At 36.2% G+C, this 12,587-nt stretch overlaps 1 protein-coding gene across 2 annotated transcripts in view; it reads left to right on the forward strand.

Moving 5' to 3' along the window:
- man2a1 (mannosidase, alpha, class 2A, member 1) overlaps positions 1 to 12,587 on the forward strand; it is a 52,215-nt gene that overhangs the window by 16,335 nt on the left and 23,293 nt on the right. For both annotated transcript variants that reach the window (XM_058775699.1, XM_058775700.1), the window contains 5 exons: positions 2,087 to 2,214; positions 3,930 to 4,103; positions 7,667 to 7,853; positions 8,076 to 8,253; positions 8,353 to 8,564. In XM_058775699.1, coding sequence (XP_058631682.1) covers positions 2,087 to 2,214; positions 3,930 to 4,103; positions 7,667 to 7,853; positions 8,076 to 8,253; positions 8,353 to 8,564 — 879 coding nt within the window. The remainder of the gene's footprint in view (positions 1 to 2,086; positions 2,215 to 3,929; positions 4,104 to 7,666; positions 7,854 to 8,075; positions 8,254 to 8,352; positions 8,565 to 12,587) is intronic.

A 12,587-nucleotide genomic window follows, 5' to 3' on the forward strand; every position in this document is an offset into this window, starting at 1 on the left:
ACAAATTAGTACAACATGAACATGATTTAACTAAAACAACGGAGGGAATTAGTATGAAGTGGCCTCGCTTGAATTAAAACTAGGGAACAAATTAGTTCAAACAAAATTGTACGACATGGCCACAATTATACTAAAACTTGAGAACAAATTGGTAGAACAAGCCCTTGATTTAACTAAAAACGGGGAGTGAATTAGTACAACCTGGCCAAGATTTAAATAAAATTTGGGATGGAGTCATTACAAAGTAGCCTTGATTGAACTAAAACTTGGGAATAGATTAGTACAACATGGTAGGGATGCAACGATTCACTTAACTCATGATGCAATACTGATTTCACAATACATTTTTTAACAACAAAACGATTAGAAATTTAGAAATGAAAAGGTGTCCTTTCATAAATGCTGCACATTTCTTTGTGAAATTGAAATGTGTCAAATAACAAAACTAAACTGAAATTTAATCCCAACGAAACAAATCAAATCAAATCAAATGTAAACTTTTTCCATTTCAAATTGGAGGCAACCATGGCATTTTCATCACAATCCAAACAAAGATGCTGCAGACATGCAGCATGAGCACTTTTTGATTTAAATTAGATTGTTTCAAATTTGAAGCAAAAACAGAATGAACTAAAACAAGTCTGACTTTATACTTGTATGTAGTGACACTATACTACATAAAACATCTGCATGAAATAAAACGCTGGTTACGCATGTAACTGTGATTCTGTGAATTCCGGATGAACACCAGAGGTGGTGCTATATTAGTGGATAATCACAGCTCCAACCAGATAGATAAAAAAAAAACCCAAAAACATACCAATGAAGTTATGTAGTTGATGTGAGCTGAACTGAGGGAATACAAGCCCCTGCAGCTCAGTGCCCCACATCGAAGCGCCTCTCACATTCTGAGTGGGGGGCTTTGAGGAGTATAGAGCAAATATGTAGGCTCTTCACTAGACGAATATGAGTGAGCATCCTCCGTGGAAGCCACAGTCGCAGTATAACTGAGTCTTCAGGTTGGAGGTTTTGCAAGAGATACTTCATCTCCAACATGTCTGAAGAAAGGCAAGCAACTTTGTTTGATAACAGGTGTCCAGCTAAATGACTACCTCTAACACACATTTTTTTTCTTAGCCCGAAAAGCACCAGCAGCTGCTGAGGTGCGGTGCTTTTGAGCTCTCTCCCACAAAGTTAGATCTGCTTGCAAAACACATTCCTGTTGTGGTCCAGTCCTGCTAAATGCAACTGTCTTTACGACATAGGCAGCAAACTATGATGCAGGCACGGGTCCATAACTGCTTCCTGCAGATGCTGAACACCCAGGCATGATGGGCAGTGATCATGCCCATCGTCAGGAAGAGGCTCATTAGGGCAGAGCTTGCAATGTAGTGGGAATGCAGTAGGTATGGAGTGATAAGTGCTCCACGGAGTGCTGAAAAAAATCTTCCTCTATGCTTTCTCTAAAGCAGTTTTGAGGGTTAACTCAAAGCGTCAAGGCCATTTAAATTCAAACTGACTGAAAGTGAAACACCAGTAAATGTTTTGTAAAAGCATAAATAAATAAATATACCAGCACCTCTCAGCCTGTCACCATCATGCAAACAAGAAATATAAAACATGGTTCTTTACAGGTTTTTGCATTCCCTACGCTGTTTTTCCATTGTTTTTTTGTATGTAAACGTACTTGATGGACATGTTTGACCAGGTGCGACGTCATGCGATTAGATCATTTTTTTCTTAACTGTTGACATTGGCGTACTGTCAAGGTGTCTAGTTGTAATGTTTGCTAATATTTTTATTTAAAACCGTGATTCCTCAATAAAAAGAAAAAAAAAGAAAAATGATGACAAAACATTATATTCTAATGAATCGAGAAAATCTGAAAAAATTGCCCCGCCATACCACAAACTAAAAAGTCGTGGGTGCGAATTCTTAATTCATGGCCACAATACCTACATTTGTTATGGCCTGTCAAGGAAAAGGCTCTGTAGGAATATCAGTTGTAAATGCAGTTGTGAATGCAGTTTCATGTTGACTTTAGGTAGGTTGTCTTTCATTCACTGTCTCTCTTTCTCTAATGCAGGTTGATAGAGAGCGGTCAGTTCGAGGTGGCTACAGGAGGCTGGGTGATGCCTGACGAAGCCAACACTCACTACTTTGCATTGATAGATCAGTTAGTTGAAGGTCACCAGTGGTTGGAGAGAAATTTGGGTGAGTAAATCTATTGCATCTCGCCCGATTATTTCCCCTTTTTCATTCATTCAGTTACTTTAAAGTTAACAACAAAGTGGTCGATATCTCCACTTCAAATCTAAAAGTCACAGAAACAGCAAAAATACATCAAGTATTCTTCATAACTGCGTAGTATATATGATATACCGGTGGAAAAACAGATGAATGCAACTTTGTTTCCAGACTGATACAGAAGCTATATAAAGCCAGTCAATTAGATTAGAACTTGCTAGATCAAGAAAGAACTTTCCAGTTTGGAAGGGACTGTGGGCGGTTCTAGGTTAAACTGGGTAATAATATCTTGTTTGAGACCCATTTAAATTCTGAATCAGCCTCAGCTCCAGATGTGGGTTGTGAAACCCAGAATGTTAAACCTCTTAACTGCAATACTGTAAGGAATTTTAGCTCTTCTACATATTTATGCTTCCAGTATTGGCTCAAAGACCTTTGGGAGATTTTTTTTTCAGTGTTCATTATTAGTGTATTAAAACATGGAGCAAAGCCCTGGCTCTCATTACTACACATCCACTCTGCCATCTGCTCTCCTGATATCTCAGCTGTCTGTGGACCGCTTCTCAAATATAGATTGATTGGAGAGACTGATTCTACAGTGAGTCTTTGGCTTTCAAACAACACTTGTTTTGCTGATGAAGCCATGCACCCAGTGTTACGTTGAGGAAAACTATGTGCAGCTGTGTTCAGGTTTGCTGATGTACCGTGTGCTCATGAATATAGACACGGGTGTCTTCAGAGAACATGTGACCTTCAAGATTACCTGCGTCCCCTGTGGTTCACTCTGTTCCACGAGTTCCTTCTGAGAATCGCCTCTGTTTACATTCAGAGCTGTGCTGAATACATTTTTTCTTTATCCACACAAAAAATGGGACCTTGCTGTTTCAAAAAATATGGGTATAGTATAGGTAAAGAATTCTATACATACATTGCCGTTCAGAAGAGTTCTCTTATACTCACCAAGAATACATTTATCTGATAAAAAATACATGTGATAATATTGTGAAATTTTATTACAGTTTAAAATACACTACTAGTCAAAAGTTTCAAATAATTATGATTTTTTAAAATGTTTTTGAGAGAGGTCTTTTATGCTCACCAAGGCTGCATTTGAAAAATACAGTGAAAACAGAAATATTATTACAATTTAAAAGTGATACATTTTTTGTTCAGAATTTTTTGATAAATGGAAAATTCAAAAGAACAATTAATTTTAAATAGAAATCATTTTCAACATTATAAATGTCTTCGCTGTCCCTGTTTGATCATATTAATCCGTCTTAATTTCTTTCAAAAAACCATAAACCTTTGAATGGTAGTGTATCTTAATAATATCTATAACTGTTCTGATGGCTGTCAGTCAATACAGTAAAGTTAAACAATTTAAATCTCAAATAATCAGTTAAATCATGTTTGTTTACAGTAAATGAACACAAAGAAGAATAGCATTGAATCTTTTTGATTTATATGCATCAATAATGCATTACATTAAGTAGAAATAATAATCAACAATATTGATATGTATATAATTTATATCTTTATATACTAAAACGTCTGTGAACATTTTTGAGTGAATATGTTACGTTTTAACTACATGTGATGGTGGAAAGCACTTAAAGTACTACACTCTTTTAGTGTGTTTAGTACGTAATACTGTGTCTTATTCCTCCCCTTTTTGTTAGGCGTGAAGCCCAAGACTGGCTGGGCTGTGGATCCATTCGGTCACACTTCTACCCAGGCTTACCTGCTGAGACAAGCCGGTCTATCTAACATGCTGATCCAGAGAATACATTACTCAGTGAAGAAACACTTTGCCTCTCAGAAGACCCTGGAGTTCTTCTGGAGACAGAACTGGGGTGAGCAACTGATCTTGATGTAGGAAATTGAGGATAAAGTTATAGATTTTATGCAGTGCTTTAATATTTATGATTATTTACTGTGGAACTAGTAAATATGATGCATTTGTATATTGTTCACTTACTATAAAATACTTGGCATTTTAGTTTGACTCAAGTGGCAAAATCAGTGTTAAGGGGAAAGCACATCTAAAAAAAAAAAAAAAATGAAAGTCACGACCATGTCACTCCAACCCCATACAGCTATTTTCTTCCATAGAACACGAATGAAGATGGTTTGCGGAATCATTTTGCAATCATTCATTTTTGGGTGAACTGTCCCTTTAAGTCTCAAAACTGACTGTGTGTCAGAGTGGCCTCACACGTTTGATTGGAAATCTCTGTAGGAGCCTGTTCTAATCACATGAGCTGCTCGGTGGTGCCATTCACATTCCCATTGATTGAATCCATCTTTTATTTAGCGATTACGTTGATTAAAACCTGGGTAGGTGGGGGGTGCTCGCTACATTTATCCTCATGATTTAGAAATAGAGGTCGACGTGAGATAAATCCAGTTTTCCATGAAGCATCTGCAGCTGCTGGCCCTGGAGCAGTTGGTAACAGACCTAACAAAGCCTGTGCCTAGTAAAAGCTCCTCTCCTGTTCCAGATACATCTCCATCACTGGAGGTCATTCAGAAAGATAATCACACAAACAGATGAAGTTATGTTGTGGGTCTGCGATGGGTTGATATTACTTGTCCAGCATGTTTTGTATGCATGAAAACTTTCTGCTTGGGATTAAACCCAGCATTTAGATTGCTTGAGTTGCTCAGACTCCTCAGGAGGTCAGAAACCACACAGGAAGCTTGGTTAAATTAATGATAATAATGGTGCAGTGACCGTGCATCACACACCCTAGACACTTTCCTCTTTCATCATTTCATCATTTATGGCTGGATAATTATTGTTTGGTAACATCCTGCATGTAGCTACATGTCAATAGTGTTCAGTTGAACACCTCATTCCAAATGTTGTATCATGAAAAAGAAAAAAACTCTTATTTTTTGAGCTGTTACAAGGAATAAACCATGCAACATTTGTGCCACACTTAAAAATGCACGAATGTTGTTGCATTAGAAAACAAAGTACAAACTAAGAAATAAATGCACAGAATGATTATTAATAGATTTTAAATAATAAAACTACACATGGTGTTCAGACTGATGCATTTGGACACTTTTTGGTTATGAAGCATTATCAATGCGTTCCAGACAGCATACATTAATAATAAATATTTAATTTATAAATAAATAAATAATTAATAATTAAAATACAAAAAAGAAAATAATTCATTAATAAACAGAAGGGAGAACAACAGAAGTTGTTTCAAACCAGAACTGCTTATAAGAACGACTACAAATATTCTTTGTTCTTTACAAGTCTGTAAATGGCATTCATCTGTGGTTTCATAAAAATAATATAAATTATTATGAATTTTTTAAAAGCTAAAAATAAGCAGTTACAAAACCAAAGGATTTAAAGGTTATAACTTTAAAGCATTTGTTTTTGTAACTGTTATTTTTGGTCTTATTATAATGTAAATTTGTTTGCTTTGTTATTCTAATGAAGGAGATGAAAGTAACAAAGGTGTATTACAGAAGCTTACCTAATAATTTTCACTCTCTAAGTACATTTGCTTATTGCTACACTGCTGAACTACCAGCCTTTTCTCTTTCAATTGTATGAATTCTGCTAATAGGCTATATTTTAAACATTAAAATGATTATTAAAATAAATAAAACAATAAAGAAATATTTTAAACATGAAGCGTTTGAAAAGCAGTCTTCAAAAAGTCTAAGCATTTTAAAGCATTTATTTTAGTTAGTTTTGCATTATTAAAGTGTTTATTAGTGAGGCAAAATCATGTGTAAATATTTCATGTTAAGTATAACCTAATTAGCATCAGCCTTTGCGCATTTAGATAGACACTGAGCCCTACAACCTCTATCTGTCCAAATCTCTTACTGTGTAGGGCAAAGTTTCTCAATCCACAAGTGCCTATATTTAATGTGATGAACTACACCTGTGGTTACTCTGTTATTACAGATCTGTGAATTTGAGGAGAACTGACCTCACTAAAAGTCGATTTGCAGATGCCACATGATTTGAGATCTCATGCAATGACATTCATACATTTTAAGCACGATTTAAGTGTTTTTTGGAGCTGCTATATGTTGCCTCATTGGTGCTTATTCTCTAATGATTTGAATGAAAAATAAGAGCTGAGGGAAATGAGTAAAACGTTACAAGGGCTGAATTAGAGCCAGTTTTTCTCAGAACGGCAAACAAAAGAGAAGTCAGAGGAAATGTCCTCCCACATCCCATCTATTGTTTTCCATTGTCTGCCTGTTCAGTGTCGTGCATCTGTTTGGGATATGCTGTTTTTTCCCAGACCTAGTGTTAAAAAAACTCTGGAAAAATGGACTCTTAACTTAGATCTCTGACTGTAGCTGGTGCTGAACAAATATGATTACAGTTCATTTGGCTGCAACAGCGTGCACTCTATGCCAGGCTGAATTAGCTTTCTACTCAATGTAATTCCATATATCACCATTTAACAGACAGCCAGACTACTCTGTGCTTCACATCTGGTCCCTTGTTTAAAGGAAAATCTTGCATTATTTATTCGCACAGCTTTTATGAAGGTCACTCTGGAGCACATGCTGTGCTGAATGGGTAATTTAATATTTTTATTGCAAATAAAATATGATTTGATTTTGACATTAGTGGATCATTTCATGATTTGAAGCCCTGAAACTGAATGGACTCGTAGTTGTTTGTCAAAATCGCACTCTGAATTATGTGCAAACTAAATGTTTTCAGTGAGTAACAGGGAATAATAGGAATTGATTCATCTTAAAGCAATTGGTTGTATCATGAAAGTGGGTGTTGTGTACTTATTTTCAAGAAAGGCCCAAAAATGAAAGGGCTTGGTGGGTGACATTAGCAGAAAAGGAAATGAGTTTCAGAGTGTGATGAGTTTCATGATGTTGTTTTATTTTACTTACGTAATAATAATACTAACTTTAAAACTGAAATGTATTACCCTGCTGAAAAAACCAATAGAACCCTGCCCAAAACAAAATAGAAAATGTAATGGTTTTAATGGTTATAATGGGAATTGTATTGGTTTTAATGGAAACTATAATGGTGTCTACTGGTATGTGATGGATTCTATTGGTGGGATGTTAAATCCTCTTGGAACAATTTTGTAATGGTTTTATTGGAAAAAGCTAATGGTTTATAATGGTATTTTAATGGAAACCATTCAAATTTCTGTGATGGTTTCTATTGGGCTTCTATTGTTTTTTTTAGCAGGGTAATCTTTAGGTGCAGAATTGAAATTGTATATTTGCAACGTTGACTGACTGACAGCTGCTTGATTTGAAAGTGATTTCTGCCTAATCTGTGCCTCATCTATCGCTACACTATTAACAGTAGACTGTTCGTGAATTTAGGTGAAATTTCACCAGTGTGGCCACACAAGACTATTGACTTAGCATTTGTTTTTGATTTCAACAGCTCAGGACTCAAGTTCAGATATTTTGTGTCACATGATGCCATTCTACAGCTACGATGTTCCCCATACATGTGGTCCTGACCCAAAAATCTGCTGCCAGTTTGACTTTAAAAGGCTGCCGGGAGGAAGAATCAGCTGTCCGTGGAGAATTCCTCCTCAGGCTATAACAGATAACAACGTACAGGAGAGGTACAGCCATACACACCAGTCACAGACATTAGGAACTACCATATTTACTCATGGCGACCTAGAAATAACAATGATTGTTTCTAACTGTGTCTTGAAAAAGTCTGTTCCAATAAGTTACAGTTTTTAATCCCTTTTTTTGTGTCATTGTTTGTGGATTTGTGCTCCCTCGATTCTGATTAGTTTTAGATTTCCCTCCACTTAGTTTATTCTCTCCATGTGTAGAGCTCAGACACTACTGGACCAGTACAGGAAGAAATCTAAACTTTTTCGGACCAATGTGCTGCTGGCACCACTTGGAGATGATTTCCGTTACACTGAAGCTGTTGAATGGGACCAACAGTTTGAAAACTACCAGAAACTCTTTGACTACATGAATTCACACCCTGAGCTTCATGTCCAGGTCTAGTATCCTTAGACAGGCTTCAATGTTTCCTTTAATTGGCCTCACAGCCGTGATTGTATATTTTTTCTTATGTATCTCTTTTGTTTCTCTTTGCAGGCCCAATTTGGAACTATTTCAGATTATTTTGAGGCCTTGCGTAAAAGCACTGGCATGGATCCGGTTGGCATGGATGTCGGCCAGTTGGCTTTGCCTGTGCTAAGTGGAGACTTTTTCACCTACGCTGATCGAGACGATCACTACTGGAGCGGATACTTCACCTCGCGGCCGTTCTACAAACGCCTGGATAGAGTGCTGGAATCACACCTAAGGTAAGCCTTTAAAGGGGTGGTTTACTGCTTTTTTTCTTTGCTTGATTGCGTTTATGGGGTGCAATATAACATGTCTTTGTGTTTCGTTTGTTAAAAAACGCCTTATTTTTCATATATTTCACCTTTATTGTAAGCTGCATTCTCCTCTGTCATTTGAACGACCGGTTGACTTCCTGATTCTATCAAACCACTCCCTCAGAAACGGGCAATGGGCTCAGATTGGTTAGTTAGGCCGGTGTGTTGTGATTGGCTAAACTGCGTACTGCACATTGTCCGGAAACTTCACGCCCATTACCTTTACGGGCAACAGTCGCATGTGCTCCGGTCAAATGTAAATAATGGTGTCAATATTGCCGTATCAGTTTGAGCCAGAATCAGACCCAGAAAGCGGTAATGAAGAGAGTCAAGCAGAACTTCCGTAAGCACGGCTCTTACAAAACGTTTCTGAATGGAAGTTTGCTGTTGTGATTACATATCATTTTTTGAAGTTTGTACACGTTTGTCTTATACACACAAAATAGCATCGAACTAACTGGCTACTATAACCAAACAGCGTTGGCTTGTGTTTACGTTCTTGATCAAATCGAAAAATTACGTCATAAAGTATACATGGAAAATGCATTTAAAAAATTTGTACATAATTACAAATTCGGGTCCAAAATGTTTGTACGCGTTTGTCATAGACACACGAAATAGCATTTAACTAACTGGCTACTAAAGCCAGCGTTGGCATTTGTTTACGTCCTTGATAAAACTAAAACATTACGTCTGAAATTATACATGCAAATACATTTAAAATTATGAAATCTTACTTACAGGTTGTGGCCCAACAACTGCTGCCTCTGGTTTTAAAGTTGGAACTGCTCCATGTTTTAGTAATAGTTTCTGTGTGAATCCGGCATTGAACTCGTGTAGATTCTGGAAGCTGTCTTCTGTAAAATGCGCAGCACAGAGAGCTAAATTAGGATTGTAATTGTCAGGAACATAATCAAACATAAATTTTAACCATTGTTGACGAACTACAGCGTCCGTAGGAAGCCCGAACACAGAAGACCTGACAGCTGGGTGAAAATAACACCGTTTCGACAGCATGGCTACAACTCTCCACTATAACTCTTCCTCTTCGACAAAGCCGCAGAACATGGCCTTGCCCCCTTTTTTGCATGTTCCGGAGGGAGGGGTTGATGCAAATTTATGGGTTTGTTACGTATGCAACCCGGGAAGTATCTCGTTGTAGTCCCATATGAGTCGTTTTTGTAGGCATTAAATTTCCTGATTTTTAAAAGATATCTCCGCTTACGTTGAACTTTCAGCGCAGCAACTTTGCAGATACTGTTCATGCACCAACAGCAACATTACACACTATTTAAAATGAAAAAAGTGAAATCGCAGTAAACCACCCCTTTAACAAATCCAAATGCACTACGTGAATCTCTACAGTGACATTGCTTTAACACTTGCCAAGTGCCAAATGGAGGTAAAAATTGGCTTCAGCAAATGCATAAAACTGAGTAATTAAATTTTAATGTGTGCAACTGAACAAAAGTTTGATACTCATTGCTGAATCAATTTATGAAAGAGAAGATTAGTGAGAAGTTTTACCACATTGGAAAATGATCAGCAAAAGTTTATAGGAGGCAAAGAGGATTTCTTTTATGGCTTTCTGTAGCATTGCACCAACGGGAAAATGTGAAGAAAAAAATTTGACATGCGCTGCATTAATCTGCATAAATGCATTGCATAAACATTTTTGGTCTGGGTTTCAATGTCCAAAAGTTGAAACAATAAAAAATACCATTTCCATATGCCTGGACTTGATTTGCCTTTGAGACCATGAGTTCAAAATTAACATAAAGTTAATTATGAACCAGAATGCTATGCTAATATGTGCAATAAAATTTGCAATTCATATTGTATAAACTAATTAAATTTTCAGGAATTCAGCCTTTTCAAAGTCTGATCACTTTTTTGGAGAGACCAAAATATTTTTGGTCTGCTTAGTCATCAGAAAAGACTGTAAATTTGTTTTATTTTTACCATGTACTAGCAGTCATGAAAATGACATTTTTTCAAATTTTCAAGTTTTATGTTACTGATTAAAAAAACAAAAAAAATAGATGGCTAACTTTTAAGGCTATTCTAAGCAGTTTACGCAACTGGCCCCTGAACTGTCTGTCTATAGGAAATGGAACTATGTTTAAACAGATGTTACCATCTTTTCTTGCAGTGCTGTGTGCTGCTAACTAACTCACAAAGCTGAAGGTCACATGTCTGTGTTGTCACGATAAGACTGAAGCCCTGTGACAAGGCCAAAGCAAATGAAAGCAGTCGGTTTTGAGCCACAAACTCAATGGCTTTAGTACTTATTCAATATTTGACCATGGCCATTAACTGTGCCACCTTCTCATCTGTGGGTGCTTTACAAACTTTACTCCTTGACTTCTTTCTAACATGATATTGGTGCTAGAAAGATACAAATTGATCTTATTAAGAAATAAGGAATATTATCGCTAATTTGTGGAATGCGAAAGAAATAACTACTTGTTATTTTTTTACAGCATGTTGAAATGTCTTCGCAGCTCTTGTTAATTGGCTTGGTTCTAGATAATGAGACGTTACAGTGATCCATATTGATTTTCGACATTGATTTTTCTGCATGCTCCTCTACAGGCATTTTTTTACATGTATTAGTAGAGCTGTGTTGTCATTGTTAACTAAAACTAGTTTTTTGATATTGCATATTCTATACATCCTGTATGTGTGTGTGTGTGTGTGTGTGTGTGTGTGTGTGTTTCTGTATATCAGTGGCTGCCCTGCATTTCATTGTTTAGTGCAAAAACGTGTTAAGGATATGAATTTCCCTCATTTAGTGCCTGCATTGTATGTCAATATCCTGTCCTCTCAAAGACGACCGTACATGATCACACGAGTGAATAGATTGGGTACACCTTCAGCTCGCGGATACGTAGAACTCTATTTAACACAGTATTTGCATTTTGATAGGTGTCTAAATGTAGGCTGGAGACAGTTTTCATCAGTATGCAGTTGTTAAACTATTCCCCGTTATACACGATGGCTTCTTTCACACAGCAAATAGGACTTTGTTCAGCTCTGCTCAATTTCTCTCTCTCACACGCACACAGTAGATTGATTAGAGATATTCAGTCCAAGGTCATTTCATGTTTAATTAATTATTAAAGTCAGTATTTGGCTGTTCTTGCAGGAGCAGAAAGCAGATGTATGTTTGATGTGAAATATGTAGGTCACATGTACTGTGTTTTTATCTTTTAACTACTGTCTGTGATCCACACAGTAGAAATGTTTGATCTGCAGAAACTACTTAGTCTTGCTTTATCAACTCACTTCAAAGATATTTTTGGGTTAAAAAAAAAAAAGATTTAAACTATGGGTAATTGTGTCACTCTTGTTTACTGATGTACTCAGGTTCTGCACTTGTTGATAAAATGTCACTCACTGAAATCTTATCTGGGGGTCAATCTCAAGAAAACATGTCCATATCACACTTCACCCCAACATTTAAAAAAAAAAAAGAAGAAAGAAATTATATTTTTAATAAAGAAAATTTTACTGGAAATTAATTATTGTCATTAGATTGTCTTTACTGTAAATCAGCATAAAGAAAACTAGTAAAACAACTACTAACATCATGTGTGAATTCTGTACTTTTAAATTGATTTATTTAAAATAATTGACATATTTTCAAAATTGGCTTCATTTCCTTAAAGCAGGTGTTCTTAACATTTTTTACTCGAAGACCCCTGCTGTTTAACATTATAATCAAAACCCTGCTCCAGTGTAGGCTAAACATTTTCCTGTATTTCTGCTGTAATTATGACAAAGATGTTTCTTAGAACTGTATACCAACAGTTATTGATTTTTAGGTATTAGTTACTGATTTAGTAATTATTGATAGTTAATGTATATGTAGCATTTTGATTTAGATTAGAGTTAGATTACCCGTTTTTAATTTTTTTATTATTAAAATACTTTTAGTAAGTCCTC

The sequence above is a fragment of the Onychostoma macrolepis genome, chromosome 05 (assembly GCF_012432095.1).
Source record: "Onychostoma macrolepis isolate SWU-2019 chromosome 05, ASM1243209v1, whole genome shotgun sequence".
NCBI classification, from domain to species: Eukaryota; Metazoa; Chordata; class Actinopteri; order Cypriniformes; family Cyprinidae; genus Onychostoma; species Onychostoma macrolepis.